This window comes from Molothrus ater, chromosome 8 (assembly GCF_012460135.2).
Source record: "Molothrus ater isolate BHLD 08-10-18 breed brown headed cowbird chromosome 8, BPBGC_Mater_1.1, whole genome shotgun sequence".
Lineage (NCBI taxonomy): Eukaryota > Metazoa > Chordata > Aves > Passeriformes > Icteridae > Molothrus > Molothrus ater.
The window spans coordinates 29,015,622-29,033,601 of NC_050485.2; the positions used below are offsets into that span (position 1 = coordinate 29,015,622).

Genomic DNA, 17,980 nt, shown 5'->3' on the forward strand with positions numbered 1-17,980 from the left:
AGATAAAGGCTGACAGAGGGAGATCTCTTTGGGCACTACCCAACACAGCCATAGATGCAGCTGAGAATCCAAGCACTGTGGAGCAGCAGAGGGTGAGCATCCCTCTGCCACGTGCCCTTAGAGGGCAGGCACGGAGCTGTCCTGCCTCTCTCCAGGCTCCTCAAAGAGCTTCTGCAAGGTTTGCCACGAGCAACGGAGAGGCTGACCCCGAGAACTTGCTCTGAGCCTTGCCAAGGTAAAATGGGATGCACTGGAGCCAAGGACATCTAAGGAACTGAAATAAGGATCATGGTGACGAGGGGTGGGGTATTTGGTGAGTGGCTGGAGGAGAGGAGATGGAAGCAGGACCTGCTTGAACCTGCACTTGGCTTCACAGGGATGGACTCTTTGCTCCTAACAGTGTGTTATGGATTTCAGAGGATGCAGGGCTCTGCCTGTGCAGCACTGGCTGGATGATCTGGGCATGACATTAGATTTTTTTAAGAATTATCTATTTTCCTTTGAAGATAAGTTGCTCATGGTAGTAGTGAGACTGACTTAAAAGTCTTTCCCTGCTTCACCTTGGAGTAAATGATGGGTTCCATTTACCCCTGTGCTTACCTATCAGCTGGTGATTAAGTGATCAGGCAGATGAGGGCTGATAAGCATGCATGGCTGATAGCAGTGATCAAAATGAGTTTTCAAGACCATCTGTATGATTTATAAGCACAAACTAAGTTTGTTCTTGGGTTGTTTTTTTTTTTTTAAATGCAATCATTGATGGCAGTTCTGTGAGTAACTTTTCTATGAAATCCTAGGACAAATTTCAGTCTGTAATATGTTGTTGCAAGTCCTGTTAGAATTTAATTCTCATGCCCATAAAGTGCACCTCTACAGAGAAAAAAAGTTTCTGTTTGTCAAGGACAGAAAGATGATCTTTAAGGATTCCTAGAGGATCTCCTGATCATGCAAAATCTCCATGGCAAACAGAAATAATCCCAAAGCTATTTTTTTGAAACCTCACTATTTTTGAGGAGGAGTTGCTTTTTTTGGATCTAACTGAGTAAATGACTAAAGTACTGAGATTCAAGAGGTTTTAATGGGTTAAGGGAACCCTTAGGTGAATTCCAGATTCTAATTTCAATTCTGTTTGAATTGTGTTCTTATTCACTTCAGATGCTTGCAGTATGGATCACTACTCTTTTTCTTCTCAATGCAGCCAGAGGTGAGACATATCATGAATAAAGTCTATAAAGAGTAAAAATGATGTGCAGCTTACACCAGGATATCTATATTCTAGAAAAAAACTGTTCATTGGAATGGATTTAACATAATTTTTCATTAGGATCACTGAGTCATGTCATGTCTTTCCCACATTTAACTCATTACTTTTTAATTCTGTAAAGGTTTTTGCAGCTAGTAAACAGAATGGAAATCAGAAAGGTATTTTTATATGCAAATTGACACTGAAATTCTTCCAGAACATTTCCTATCCTGAAATCACTCATGGTAGCTACAACCCTGGTAATGAGAGCCTAGGCACCCACTCTTCACAGTGCTATGCAGAGAACAAGAAAGTAGTCTTGGTCCAAAATACCTCTCAATGACAGGAAAGAATGGACTTTTCAATAGCAATAAAAATTTATTGGGATTTCACAACCGATGTGCTATAACAGTGTGGAAGGATGACAATTAATGGCAACACCCGCATGTCATATTTGCACCATTACTGTATTAAAGGCACAATAGAAATTGTGAAACTGGTCCTTCAGGCACAGATCACACATCCTGAGGCTGTGCTTTGCTCTAGGCTTCCACTCAGATTCCACTTTATTGCTTCCACTAAAATCTTATGGTGATGAAAACAATAAGGGAGATGTTTAATGTCCATTGTGGAGCAAGCAGAAGTATCTATTTTAATGTTTTGGTTTCTTTTGGCTCCCTCATGAGCTGTTGCACAAGAAATAACAATTTAGATAATCCCTAGAGTTTAGGACTGATTTAAAGGACTACTCTGTGCTGACAGCAAAAGCTGATTTCTTCTTCCCTGGATCAAGATTTTATTGTCTTGTTCCAAGGGCTGTGTTAACAATATGTTGAACCAAACTTATCCTGAGCTCACCAGGCTGAGCTCCAGCCTCTGTTTGCAGCAGGAACCACTCCTGAAGTTCAAGTCCTTGCCTCAAACACCCGAGCAAAACTGAGCCCCTAAATGAAAAATGCTCAGAAGTGCCATCCCAATCCAAATCAGGCTTGTTTGGCTTTCCTGGTGTAAACCCTCTCCTGCCAGCTTCGTGTGCAGAACTTGTGACATTCCCAGAACGGAAATATCTCTTTCTTTGTGCACCCCAGGAAGGGAAGTTTGCTACCAAAGGCTTGGATGCTTTTCAGACAGCCCCCCATGGGCTGGGATCCCGGGGAGACAACTGGCAGGCTTGCCCAGCTCTCCAGATGCTGTGAACACAAATTTCCTCCTCTACACCAGAGATAACATGGTGAAATACCAAGTAAGAAAATGCTTTGTTTTTAAATACAGAACAGTGTACAATACATTCAATAAATTGTAGGGAGGGTTTCTTTTCTCACATATTTTGCTCATAAGACTGCTGGGAGAACCTCCAATTCTATATTCGACACATGATAATTTTCTTCCATCTTTTTTCCTTTTTCCTCATTTCAGCTCCCTGAGGAGCCAGGTATATTTACAACATACATTAATCACAGCCCTCTAACACAAGTTATTACAGGTAAAAGGCTCCAGAATTAAGGGGTTTTATATAAATGGCAGTCACAATCAGTGAGGTGTTTATTAAGTCACTTCAGAACAAGCCCAACTCCTCCAGCTGAGGGCCTATGAGGTTTTAACAAATCAATCTTTCACCAAAGGTGAGATGTCTGCTAATTAGTGCAGGTCATCCCCCTTCTTTTAGGTCAACAAAACCATAACAAAAAATATGTAAGGGCTAGTACTCAGAATTTCTTTTAAAGAAAATAATGTCTTTTTTCTCAATACACATAAAAATACCTACAGCCTCTGAATTTGAAGCCTGGTGGGATTTCCCATCAAATATCAAAGAAGCAATTAAGGTCTTATCTTCAAAGGAAAAAAGAAAGAAAAATAGGTATAGTTTCAAAGTCAACCGCATAATACCTTTCAGAAGATGCTATCTTTGCATTTCTATTGCCAAGTTTGATAAAATCTTGTACTTACATAGGCATGTTGTACCAGTATATCACAAAGCACTGCAGAAGATGCCAGTATCATTAATTCAATTAACCAGAGGCAGTGAAGCATTTGTTGAAGTGATTAATTGATTAAATGAAACTTGAAAGGGAGTTTAGGAATGAGGAATAAGACCCATCTTTTCCAGGTCTAGAACTATGCCTTACCCATTGGGGCACTCGGTCCTTCATCAACATGCACAGTGGGATGGAACAGTCACATCCTTGTTGTGTTTGTTGGTTGTTTGGTTCTCTTGGCACAGAAAATTTCAGCTACAATTCCTTCAACTATAAAAGCTTCGAATTTCCGAGTGCACAGGAAAACTCGTTTCATTATCCACGGCCACCTTGCTGGAGCAGATCTCCCCTGGATAACAAGCATCTGCAGGGTAGGTACAACTATTTTTAATAGTCATGTTGCTTGTATTTGAAATTCTAAATATCCACATCTGGCTTTAAATTCCCATGTAAAATTTGCACCTCTGTTCTCTTGTTAATTCAGGGAGCACAAAAGTCAGGTTGAAGCCCAACATGACCACTGTCTTGTTCCTGGCTAGGAGTATAGTGCACTTCAGCCTGCTCCTTAATGCCCTTTTGCTGCATTCGCCTCCTCAGGGAAAGCTATAATAAATTGATTTTTCAATTCCTTGCCAATAATAAAGGGAGAAAAAAGAGTGAGTTTTCTCACCTCAGCAAAAGGTCACAATAAACGTGTCAGTTTGAGTGACACATTTGATCTAATAAAACCAAAAGGCTTTGTTCAGCAGATTGGTTTCATTCTACTCTGGCACATTCCAAAAATGAAATTATTTCAGAATAAAATACAAAATCAGAAAGTTCTATTGGTAGAAATGTCTAAATAGAATATTTTTGTTATAATCTATGAAATTCAGGGCTGAACAATTCAAGCACAAATTTGAGAATTCTTTTAGATGATTCAAGCATAAACATTTTGAAGGATAATGCTTGTACATATTTTGGTAACATGGGTACTGTCATTAAGAGAAGTTGGTACCTTAGAGCCAACCAAGGCATCTGGAATGGAAGAAGAGCTGAAGGAAGCTTGTGGGCGTCCTCTAATCACTGGTTCCACTCTGCCTCCTTGTGTTGATCTTCAGCATCAGTAGGAATTACTAGAGATGTGTCATCAGCAGTCACACAAACAAAACAAAATACAGTTTACAAGTGCCCTGCTACAGTTGTAATTAATGGCTGTTCCCTTCTCCTCGGTTCTTTTCCTGTTCTCCACCAGTTCATGTTTCACTCTGAAGATGTGAACTGCATTTTGACAGACTGGAGGGGTGGCTCCAGTGGTCTGTACACGGACGCCGTCAACAACGTCCGTGTTGTGGGGGCCGAGCTGGAGTACCTGGTGAACTTCCTCGAGGTAAAAAATATCCCTGGCACGTGCACAGTCCACATAAATGTTGTGCTCAGAGTGGCACCTTTAGGTTTGATTCAATAGAGCCAGGAAGAACAAGAAGTACCCAGTAAAGCAGGTCCAAATGTTATTAAAGAAGGGCTTTAATCCCGCACAAATAAAAATACTTGCTTTAGCGTCATAATTGATTTTGAAAAACTAACATGAATTTTCAGCAGTTCAAAAGGTTTGAAAATCTGAAATGAAAAATTAAATCCCCTAGATTTAGTGTATTGGGATAAGAGGTAAATAGCCATGAACACCCTGAAAATGAAGAGGGGTGGGATGATTGGGGAATTGCTTCTCTTTAGGTAGAGATCCCATCACCCAGAACTGTGACTTTCCACCAGAACACTCATCTCCACTGCCCAGTGACCTGGCCATGTCCTGGCACTGCACAGGGACATGCTGCAGTGTCACTTGTATACCCACACTGCTTTTTTCTCCTTTCCATAAACCTTCACAGAAGGAGTATGGCTACTCTCCTGCCAACATCCATTTCATCGGCCACAGCCTTGGAGCACACGTTGCAGGGGAGGCAGGGAGAAGGAAGCCTGGCATTGGAAGAATAACAGGTACTGCAGCTATTCAGCTGATAAAACTTTATATTTTCATGCAACTTAAAGAGAACTGAAGAATCATTTCTGCTTTATAAAAATACAATACAGAATGCAATGTGCTGCTCTGTCATAAATAACAGTGTCCAGCCAGCATGGTGGCACACAAGTCGTGACACAGTCACACATTGCTTTCTTCTAAAAACTCGTTATTTTCTGCTTTCCTTCTCTCCCAGTCAGCTCTTTTCTCTGCATAGGCATTGCTTTGTCTAAGCCATGACTGAGCAGTCACATGAGCAGTTCAGGGAAACTGGAGTCAGAGCTGTGTTCTTATCTCCAAAGAGACCTCACTGACACTGAAGTGAAGGGATACCATTTTCAACCAAGATATTCTGGAAATAAAAATAGACTTCTTGCCAAATAAAAATTCATAAATAAATCTACGTGCTCAGAGTAACATATGAAGATTTCATATTTTTCAATAAAATGATTAAAAAATCCCAATAAACCAAACCTCTTATATCATTGTTCCCAAAAGTAAGCCGAGCAGCCATCACCATTTTACTGTGCTGCAATGCCTTCAGACAGATTTCTATTAATACCCTGCCTGTTTTTCCAGCTGTGGACCACAAAATGGATTTTTTTTATGTAAAGGCAGAAATGTAATCATATATATAGCATACATAACCTGTGTGCGGTGATATACAGAGAGTATTATTTACTCAATCAGATGTATCTCCATTCATTTAGGTTTGGATCCAGCTGGGCCCCTTTTCCAGTACACTCCCACAATGGTTAGGCTGGATCCTTCAGATGCAAAATTTGTTGATATAATTCACACTCATGCTGGTCACCTTTTCTTTGACTTTGGTAAGTTTTCATTGAAAGGCTGCCATCGGCACACAGGTTGGCTACAGAACACCTGGGATTGATCTGCCAGGATCCATTGTGCATTTCAGCTCCAGGGATTCTTCAGACTTGTGGCCACCTGGATTTTTACCCAAATGGTGGGAAGAAGATGCCAGGATGCAAGCAGCTTCGTGTGCCTCCTGCAACTCGGGATATCAACGACCTGATGAGAGGTAAATACATTTTAAAGAAGTAATACCTCATTATAAGTTACAGGTAGAAACAAAGGCTAGGATAAGGTAAGACCTTTATATAGTTCAGATTTGGGATAGGAAGACAATACTCAAAAATGGAACATTTAAAGTTGCCTCTGAAATACCCTCCAATTTTCTTTTATACTAAACAAGACAAAATCTAGATGAAAACTTCAGTTAAAGCATGCAAAAATGTGCATCACAAGCTTTCTAAAAGCCTGCCACTGTGCTGACAGGCTGAACTCAGTGGGAATTCTTCATATGAAGGATTGGTAAAATTTCATCCATGGATAATTCAAAAATGAGTATTTTAAAATCTTGAGCTCTCCTTCTCCCTAGGAAGATATTACTCCCAATATTAGTGGGATTCATGCATGCCATCAAGCTTTAGTCTCTTCAAAGAGAACAGTCCAAGGTCAGAAATATAAAAGATGATAAAATGACTGCTCCATTAGTAGTTCTTCAAAGAAAATTGGCCCATTAATCAGAATTACCCTGGGATCCAGTACAATAGATCCACAAAATCCTGTCTTCTGATCCTAACCTACAGAAATGAGAACATCTATATTTCACAGCTAAATGGTTTGAAATCCCTACCACTAGTTAAATAATTTGCTTTCAAAAATGCTCTCCCTTAGAACTGGTCAAGAACTTAGTAACAAAGAAAACTGAAATCTGGCTGTGCTCAAAGTCACTTGGAACAAAAACACTTTCCAACTGGAATGCATAAAAATGTCTGCATTTAAATAAAAAAAATTAAATATTTTTCCAGAGACATTTCAAAAGGCTCTTTGCAATGTTTTGTCATGAAGGAGAAACTCAACTCTATTGAACACGAGCAGATGGAGTTGGTTGTTCAAGGAGCTCTTGAAAAATAGAGACAGCCTTAACTCCCTCTTCTTGGTTAAACCTTACTTTGTTTGGTAACCTCTCTATTGTTTGCTAATGTTTACATTTATGTAGTGCTTTTATGTATTAAGTGCTTTAGACATAATATTTAGTGACTTTTTCCCTACAGTTTTAGATGCAATAGAAAGACTATAGGTGTTAAGTGAATTTGCCACTAACATAAATTGAGCCAGCTGTAAGAGCTGAGGGTTTAAAAGCACAAACCTTTCTGAATTAAAGAAGGAGCTACTAAGAAAACATACTCAGGAAGCATTGATGATGCAGATTATTTCCAAGAAAAACAGACAACAAGGACTTTTCAAAGAGATTTTAGTGTGGAGTTTCTTTTCTTTTCTTATGGAAAGAACAATGTGTCAACTGGTCAACACCAGCTGGTCTATCTTTAAGATGCATAAACATTGCCATTGGGGGAAATTTTGATTTCACTACAACCTGTGCTAGTCTGCAACTACTTCAGTGCCTCCCAGACTTGCCCCTGACGTTTGGTGAGCCCCCACCACATGCTCAAGTGGAATAAAACCCATTTTTATACAAACAACCTAACTTGAGTATATGGATTACTGATATAGGAGAGACCTCGGAATCAAGGAAGATAACATTTGCCTATAAGGGACATGTAAATGTAACCCAAATAGCACTTCCTTTTTTCCTTACTGGCTACTTATAAATTTCAGTGTGATGGGGAAAAGTACTTGTTTCAAAGAGTTCTGACAAAACCAAAGACATGCTGCCAAATATCCTGCTTTTCAGAGGATTTTACAGAATTGCTATCAAATGACTTCAGATTTTATAGTGCTTAAAAACACCAAAAGCCACTGAATTCATAATAATTGCTAAAATTACTTTTAATTCTAGAAATTAGTGGAAACTGTGATTTTGCAGAATACCATGTTGTGATAACTGTAAGAAAAGGGAAACTACTTCATTGTAACTCCTGTATGCTTTACAAAAACTGCAGCTATAAAATATTCCAGTCTTTGAAATATCAAAGGGGAACACTCCCAAATGCTTCTTCTTTCACCTTGTGCATCTCCACCTCTGTTAAAAACTACCTCTTTCCAACAGAAAATAATATATGTAGGCATAAGTACACTGTCTTACTACAAAACCAAATAATGCACAATTTAAATGTCTTTTAATCATTGTTATTTCTTTTACCTGAGACATCACTATATGTGCAAGTGCTTTTGAGGAAAAGATACCCCAAGATGTTTCTTTGGCATGGACTTTATGTTAGTTTATTGCTTTAACCACTTTTTACCTGTTGGGTTTTTTGTTGGTTTGTTTTTTTCCCCAGCATACAGATCTTTTGGATGTGGACATAAAAGAAGTCTCAGGTATTATGCTGAGAGCATCATCACTCCAAATGGATTTGTTGGCTACCAGTGTGACACATATCGAGAGTTTGTGTTGGTAAGTGCCAGGTATGGATTTATCTGAGCCCTGCCCTTCTTCTTCTAATAATTCCTGGGACAACTTCTACACTTGGGATCATGGGATATGAGCACAGGGGACATTCAGAACCAGATCATACCCAAAGCCAAGCAATTTCACAATGGAGAAGTGATAATGATAATTTTGCCTTTTTTCATCAAATGCACCAATAGCCGAAGGACTACAAATACCAGTTTGAACAGAACCTCCCACATATCAATACTGAACTACCTACACACAGCAGAGCTGTTTTTTCCCACTGCAATTAATCTGCTTTCATGCTTATCTTGTTTTACCTTCTTTTAATGGATGTCAAGGTCTTGATCTGATTGTCTGATCTGTGCAGGTAGATTGAATCCATTAAGGCTCTTCATGGGAATAAAGAGCTGACAGAACAAATCCCAGATGGAAAGCCCAACCTTCCTAAATTCCAGTATTCCTAAACATAAATATTTTTACCATATGGGTGAGATATTCAGCCAGACCCACTTGGAAATGTGGTTATCCATCCTATAACCAGCAGAAAACCTTCCAGTGGACCCTATGAAAGATGAATTTATTACCTGGACATAACAGATCAAGTAGCAAGGCACAACACTCTTTATGGTATTTACTTATGGTCCCTGCAAGACCACAAGGAATTAGGCCAGATGTCCAACCTGTTTCTCTCTGATTTTCAACAAGATGAAATAATATGACTGACCACCTCAACTCCTTTTTCAACCACAATGATAAATACTGAAGATATGATCTTAACTGAGAAGCAAAGACCTACAAAAAACCCAAACAAACAAACAAACAAACAACTAGGAAAAAGCTGAAATACCCTAGTTTTCTAAAATTCAAGAAGTAGGATTTAAATAGATGATGTCTTATAACACACATTTTTATTTTCCCCCCAGGGAGACTGCTTTCCATGTCCAGAAGAAGGATGCCCACTGATGGGTCATCATGCTGATAAGTTTTTACATAAAACTGAAAAAGAAGAGCAAAAGGTTTATTTAAACACAGGGCCCTCCCCTCCATATGCTCGTAAGTGCTCATTTTGTGGTGTATTCTAAAATGGCAATGAATTATGTGTGAAAAAGGACCTTACACTTCTGCAGAGCTGCTGCAGTTAATGAGTTGCACTCAATAAAACATCCAGAATTTTAGGTGTTAGGAACATGCAGTACCAGCATTATTTGGGAAAGCTGAGATAATTGTAAAAATAGATCAAATGATGCTCACCCTTGGGTTAAACTTGGTTATTACATGATGACTTCAAAAATTCTATAAAGCTGAAATTGGGAGGAATTTTATGCTGGAAATGCATAGTTTCAAATTTTAAAATGTTGCATTGTTTTTATTGGCAAAATTTATAAAACTGGAGCATTTCAGGATATTTTTGCCAAGCTCATCAAGTCAAAATGGCAGGGAGCAATAAGAAATACAGTTTTAGTTGTGATTAATGCAGAAACAGCCACAGGACTGGGGAAATAGGAAAATTAATAAATGAACTGCAATTTGTCAGAGGTGTTTTTTGCTTACAAGCATGTTTGTGCAATCCTTTTCTCTCTCTTAGAGACACTGAAACATATAAGAAATTTAACCCTTAGGAAAGAAATCTCCTTACAACTGTAATCCATTTGATTTTGCTTCCCAAGGCTGGCGAAAGGAAATACATGTTAAAGTATGTGCAACAGAAACCATGAAGGGAAATATAGATGTAGCCTTGACTGGAACTAATGGCTTCAGAAAAAAATATACCATTGACAAGTAAGTTTAATGTGGCTGTTGGAGACGTGGCTCTGTCACTGTTAGCACATGGAATGTACCCACAGCTTCTCTCACATGTGTCGCCTTGTTCTGTGTGGTCTGTGATTTATACTGGTAATAAAAGCAGCTGATAAGTGATGGAAGTTCCCTGTGCTGCAGACTGTGGTAAAAATCTGTTTGCTGGTCCCTCTTGCTCTGTATTTTCTTTTGTTTTCTGAGGTTGATGTTAGCCCAGCAAAGTGGGCAAGAGCTCTGTGGCTGCTGCTGGACTCAAGCACGATTTGGTGATCTCTGAGAATACAAAGAGCTCAGAGATGTACAGTCATCCAATTATCCCCTCCTCTGGGGAATATGTGAATAAGAAAGTTGCAGCTTGCCCATGAATTGTGCTGGAATGTGGGATTCCTGTCCACTCAGCCTGGCCTTTTCCAGTAAATGGGAATTTAAATTTCAATAAATAGATGCTGGTCAGCAACCCAGCTTCAATATTACAAAACCAACCTCCTCTGTGTTTGAACACAGCCTCATTACTGGTCTGTACCAGGAGTACCTTTGGTTATAAATACACCACTGCAGCAATAAACTCACAGATAATTTCAATGTTAATGTCACATTTGCAATTTGTGTTTTGTTAGAGTGAACAGTGATAGCACAGAAGGCACAAATGTAAACTATAATTTTCAATTTCCTTCTTGGTTGAGAGCAACCAGAAACACTGAGAGAACTTTTTGACTTGGATTTATTTGAAGATAGATCTTATTTTTCAAAAGTAATGTATAGAATAAATCATGGTGATACTGACAAAGGCTGAGCTAAATGATAAGTGTTTTCATCCTGAAAGGCACAGGAATTTCAGCAAAACTATAAAAAAAGCTCATAAAATTCCAGCACTAGTATTCAAAGCCCCAACTCCCACGGCACCCCTCAGCTCATCTCCCTTATTCCCTATAGTCAAGTTTTCGTTTCCCCCTCATTTGTGTAGAACATTGAGCATCACTTCTGTGGTTTTCTTTTGGCAGGGGAACTTTCAAACCAGGCAACACATACTTGAACTACATTGATACAGAAATTTCTGGGAACATTTCAAAAGTTGAGTTTCTCTGGAAAAAGCAAATAGGTCATGCAGACAGAGGCTGCATGGGAGCTGAAGAAGTCAGAATAATATCGGGGGAAAACAGGAATATGTAAGTACACAATCTAATGATGTAAATGTAGAAGTTTTTCTCCTAAATAGCATTTTCATGTGCCCAGCTCTCCACGGCACATAGCACAGCACACAGAAACAGCTCTGCAGGGTTCAGCCCTGTCCCTGCCTGGGCAGGGTGCTTCATGCTGACTCCAGCCCGAGCCAATGGGCCTGGCAGCCACTGCCATCTGCAGGACTTTAGATACACTTTTGGAAAATACCTCTTGTTTAGTTTTAACCAAAATTAATCCAGTTTATGCATCCACCTTGATGGATTCTTTGCTTCTTTTCTGCCAAGGTCAGGATTAAATCGCTAGATGGTATTTCTTGTTTGGACTCAGATGTTTATTCATTCTTATCTATGTTACAATCTCACAAGCTGTGAGTTCTACAGTACTTTAACAAGGTAAAAAATGGCAGAGTAGCTCTCCCTACAAGGTATTTCAAGGATAAACTGTCCAATTAAGAAATTACACCTAAATTATTTTTAACAATAACCAATCACCCATGGCCCACAATACGAACTTTACTATCCAATTACACAAAACCACCCAAATCCATGGACAAGAAGAAGGACCAACCTCTGCCCCAAAACCTCCATCTTGCTTTATATATATATTACTACGTTCTAAAACCTTAAACTCTTAAGTTTTCCACCATATGACATTACACACTTCTATTCAAACTACACACCCACAATCCCAGTTCTATCATTCCATTCTGGAAGCCTTCTCCATGGCCTCAGGTCAAATATAGTGTTTGGAAGCCTTCTCCATGGCCTCAGGTCAAATATAGTGTTCTTTTGGGAGTCAGAGCCTCTCAGGCACAGAAAGTCTAAAATTCTCAGCATCCAGGGTTCCAACACATCCCACTCTGTCATGTAAACCAAAGTGTGGTAAGTGGGAGAAATGGAGGGAGCAATTCCCTTCAAAAGCACACTCCTATTCCAAATGAAAATGCTAAGGGAGCCTGATCAAAAAGGCAAACACATCCTAAAGTTAATAATTAGTCGAGAACTAGTAAGTCTTAAAAAAAAAATTGATAACACACTCTATGTTCTCAGTCTACTGGAACGTATGCTTTGGCCTAACATGAAATAAACCCAGGGTTTGTATTAATTATGTTGGCTAGCTGCCTTGAAAATGTCCCATTTTACTGACAAGTGTTTCCTTTAACTCTCTCCCCTTGCCAGGTCTGTGTTCTGTGGGTGTGGAACTGTGCAGCCCAGCATGTGGCAAGCCCTGGCTCTTTGCTGAGGGCCAGGAATGCCCAACCCTCACCAGCTGCAGGAGGACCCTGCAGGCAACAACAAAGGGTTAACGAGGCTCCTTCAACAGACTTTGAGTCCAGCCCTCTATGAAAGCTCAATTTCCAAGTTAGTGCTGTCACCTTTTCTCCAAGCAAGGCAGCTACACTCCTGTGAACTATGGTTACAATGACAGAAAACACATATGTTACTAATAACCAGCTGGACTCTTTTCTATACCTGAAACAGGCATCTCCTTATCAAAACTGCATTGTACTACTGAGGAACTTGAATTTTCTGGAAGCCTTCAACAAGAAACTATTTTCTCTTTGCGAGTGAAACTGAATTTTCCACCTCTACTTTGCCTTTGTGAAAATGCTGAAGTCAGACTTGAGCTACATCATTTGGGTTAGCACTGCCACTCCAAATTTGTCAGCACTTTGATTGTACTGGTCAGCAAAACCAGACCACTAAGAGCTATCAGCATCAGCCAAAATAAGCTAAAGTTCCTTTGTTTCAACACAGGCTACCCACAAAAATTCTTTCATTTTTTAATTACCAGCTGCTGTCTGAGGCACGCAACAGATTTCTGCCTCTGATGTGAGGTTTATCATTTGGGTGCAGAAATGGAGTGTATCAATCACATTGGGCAATTCTGTGGTGTCCCATGCTGCCAGCCAGCTGTTGCAGAATGCTCCCAGTGAGGTTCCCCAGAAGGTGTTGGGGTGTTACACAAGGCTGAATGTGGCTGATGAACAGGTGTGTTTCAAATGATGCAGCAATACTTTTGAGATGTCAGAACCCTGTCACCTCCTGTGCAGTTTGCTGAAGGAGCTTGCTCAGGATATTTGATAAATCAGGTGTCTGCCTTCTCAAAAGTACCCTTTATTTATCATCTCCCCACGAGCAGGGTGGGACCAGAAACCACCTTCAGCAGGAAATTCATCCTTCTTTTCCCTTTAAGGAAACTTCTTGGCAAGATTCCCTTCTTGAGCAAGAAGGGGCTTCCCTCTCCTGTGCTCCCCTGGAGATATAAAAAAGCCCCAGGTACTTCTACACAGTTTGGAAATATCTGTAACTGGTAATTACAACATCTTGAACATCCTCCATAAACCATGCATGGCTCTCTGCCCCAGAGTTGCACAAATTAAGGGGACTCTATTCTATTGCCTTTCTTACAGTCAGGAACTGAAGCAAAATAAATGTAAATATTTTCCTCAGGATCACAAAAACCTGGGTTTTATGGCACACACAGGAGTGTGATCAGTGCCATGTAAGGCATCACTCCTCACAGGAAGGAAACAAAGTCCTGTTGGACTCAAGGCTTCTTTAAAGCCCATCCTCTCCTACCTCCATACTTGACTGTGCTCCTTTTGCAATTCTAAAAACTCATTTGAGGTTTTTATGAATAATAAATCATATTCTTTCAAGAATACAAGTTTCATTTTGCTTAATTTTAAGCTATAGATTTCTGTGTTCTGACATTACAGGGTTCGGACAAACTGTGACAGTCCATTCAGGCTGCTGACAATGTTGTACAGCTGATTAGAGCACTTAAAACTGCATTTTCTCACCCAACTTTTTCAGCTAAAACTAGAACATTGCATTAATTTCTTCCCCTTGTCTTGTCATATGCTATTTCTTGAGTTAGCTTTTATTCTTTGGTATAGTAGACATCAACACTGCCGTTCTTTTGCTAATACATTTTTAGACAGAACAGGAGAGATTTATTTTTATGAAATAAAGGTGAAAAAACCCACACGGACAGAACCTGTGTGTTGCTGGTGGCAAATAATCTCCCTCCTTTTTTCTTGTATATAAAAATTTTAAATTCTTCCTACTATGAAATTTTTGGATACTATCTCTTCATATTAATGGTGCTAGTCCAAATAATGCAAGGGTTTGATATTTCATGAGAAAATCTGCCTTTGACAAATGTCTGGACAGGCAATTCTTTCATATCTTTAAAATAAGGTAAGCCATCTTTTCAGAACAATTTAAATTGAATCTTTAAAATGTCGAGTGAGACACACCACTCCATATGTTTGGCTGTCATGTGGAAAGGTAGTGCTTTTTAATATCAAACATGCCTCATTTCTGCAGGGATTTAAAGGACATACTATGATTTGCATTCTGTCTTTCACATCATTTAAATATTGTGCCAAATTATAAGTGCTTCAGAATTACAATACAAATTTAATTTTATACTCCTTAAACATGTGTTCACTACAAAAATTATGCCAAAGGTAAATTGAAAAGAAAGCCATTATGAAGCTTTCAGCCTCAGCCACTTTGCTCTCTCATGGCACTCTTTTGACAATGGGGTAACATAAAACAACTACACAAACCTCTCAAGCCTTTTCTGGAAAAGGGGACAGCAACAATTAGCAATCCAAAATATGAACTATCTGGTCCACTCACATTATCTTTATGTACTTTATATGTGACAGAAAAATAATTTTGGAAGAAAACATATTTGTCATAAAGGCATATGTGCAGGTGTGCTGAGGAGACAACAAGGGCCATTTTTGTCAGAATTCTCTGATAACAAAAATAAAATACTCTACTGCATAGCACAGTAGTTTCTCTTCTTTCCAAAATCACAGCCTATCAAAATGACCCTCCTAAATGTTTGTGAGCCCAGAATTAATATAACAACAATAATAGAAATTAACTAACTGGAATAATAGACAGAGACTTCAGCATTCAGATTGGGCAGTTTCTCTTTTCCTACTTTTCATCCTATCTTAATAAGTGACTTTTTAGATTTTTTTCATGCTACTGTAATCCACGACAATACATTGATAAAATCCTTGCAAAATAACCAAAAATTTGCAGGAATAAGCCTTCCAAGATCTTCTGGTCTTTCATCTTTGTTTCGTTGTTTTTTTTTTTTTTCCTACAATATGTTCCAATCCTCAAATATCTGTCATACAGACAACCTAAAAAACCAACGTTTGGAAGGTAATTTTTCTGAGAATTTAATGCAGTCAGGGTATTTTGTGAAGGCCCTGGTTCTCACAGTTGTTGGACAGGCTGCTGGGACAGAAGCAAAACCAAATCTTTGCACATGCCCAACGTTTATTTGAGTTATTCTTCCATAACCAACGCTGACTGGAGTTGGAATTGCCACTAAACAACTGGCCTATCTCTGACCTATCAGTAAATCTATCTGGGTGGAGTCTCTACAAAACCTGGGGCTTTCCTATTGTCCTTTTGTCATTACACAGTATCAGGGACTTTGTCATTTCAAGTGTGCTCCAAGCTGCTTTAAGTTGCTCTGTTTCCAGTAATCAGGGAGCAGAAGTTGATAGCATGCCCAAATCTATTCCTGTGGCATATTTCCAGGACAAAACGGAGCCAATAACCTTTATCTTCAAATATCAAGGATATAAAAATTTTCCAGAAAGAACATGCCTCATCACCAGCCCTTGCACAAACAGAGCACGCCCACGTTGCTGTGTGAGGAGCACAAACCTCTCCCAGCTGCCACAAGGGTCTTGCAACACAGGAAGCATAAGCAATATGTGAAAATACAGGCTGGCAGTGCTGTCATCCCAGAGTTTCTTCCTTTTTTTGTGACACTAGGAAAGCTTGGGGCCAAGTGTTGATGTTCAGAGCTCTAGAGGATTAGCTTTGTTCTGAGCCACTGGGCTGTCGGTGAGCTGCTCAGAGCTACGCTTTTATCAAAATGCATATTCAAGATTTGCATCTACCTTCAATTTCCAAGGCAAATCTATAGTTATTCCCTTTATCTCACCTGATTTGTTCAAATAAGTTCAATACTGCAGCATTAATAGGAGATAAAGCATTCAGAATAATGAACCTCTTCCCTTTAATTCTGCCCATTACTTGTGAAGAAAATCTGGCTGTCCCTAAGGTCTCCCCTCTGCCTTGGGTTACTTTCATCATCTGCCTCTAAAACTCCCTTTTCTAGTGCTATTTGCTTCAAATACTATACTCCATAAATCTCCAGCTCACAAAACCAATAGTTAATATTAGCTTTGCTTGCTTTGAGTGATTTAATTAACAGCCAGCATGTATTGTGGAAAATCATAAATATTTATAAGTTCCAAAACATTCTTTTATTTGCTGCTGTGTGATACTGGAAAGGATACACTAAGGTAAATTGAGTTTGTCTCAATTCAATTTAAAATTTGATTTTCACTTGACCAGAAAGAAAACACTGGAGTTAAACAATAGAAATATGAAGCACATCTCTTATTCTTGGCTCTGCCACTCAAATACTGCAGGTAAATTCTCCAATCAGCTGAGTGGTCTTTTTTTATACATACTAGCAATTCTCTACAGGATGGAATACACAAAGCTGCTCCCAGATGACCTCCACCCAAGCTAAGACATTCATTAACCATCTTCAATCTAAAATTGAAATGAGAACAAGAAAAAGTTGCTTTCACAGTTTTATACACTTATCCTTCTATGAAAGCCATGGTAATTTATATATTGCTGCACTTGAAACACAGTTTCTGAGATTCTTGTTTGGAGAACAAGATTCTCAGTGAGTGTTTTGATTCTCTTTTTCCTACCAATGTGAATGCCACTGCTACCAAAAAGGATTTATGCCCTTGATAATTCTCAAGCTGACATTTATAAAACCACTAGATATGTTCACTTGCTCATTGTCAGAGGCAGCTGCAAAAGCCAGACTTTTCCTCCTGTCTACTAAAATCTGTTTTAAGACATAGAAACAGGCCCAGAAAAAATGACCATTCCTAAAAGGAGCTACACCTCAAAAGCCTACAATATGGGTTAGAAATTACTTTTTCTATTAATTCTGATTTGTTGTACTAGCCTACATTAATTTAATCACACCAGTGTGATTAAAAATACTCTGAAATACACAGACAGTGAAACTCAGTGGCACTGTTTCAGCACTCACACACCAAGACTGACTCTGTGGAAAGAACAGCAAAATATTTGAGCATATCCAGAAATCCTGGTCCCCTTAAAAATGTTTCAAAGGGGTCTGATTGCCACACAAAGATGTCCATCAGATTCTGAAGGTGTCTCATCATAAACAGAGGCACCAGTTTCAGTGGCTGCTTGCATTTGAGTTCCATGCCAGAATTTTGACAAGAGGCACATGAGGGCACATGGCATTCCTTATCTCTTCTCCTTGGCTCCCCAACTCCCTATCCCAGACTT

At 39.2% G+C, this 17,980-nt stretch overlaps 1 protein-coding gene across 1 annotated transcript; it reads left to right on the plus strand.

The window, feature by feature from the left end:
- Nucleotides 1–1,155: 1,155 nt before the first annotated feature.
- Nucleotides 1,156–12,928, plus strand: LOC118688533 (pancreatic lipase-related protein 2-like). Its single transcript, XM_054515678.1, is given in 12 exon segments — nucleotides 1,156–1,204; nucleotides 2,332–2,486; nucleotides 3,465–3,590; nucleotides 4,454–4,588; nucleotides 5,088–5,196; nucleotides 5,929–6,048; nucleotides 6,138–6,260; nucleotides 8,488–8,603; nucleotides 9,527–9,656; nucleotides 10,271–10,382; nucleotides 11,402–11,570; nucleotides 12,761–12,928. Coding segments are annotated over 12 exon segments (1,512 nt in total).
- The last annotated feature ends 5,052 nt before the right edge of the window (nucleotides 12,929–17,980 follow it).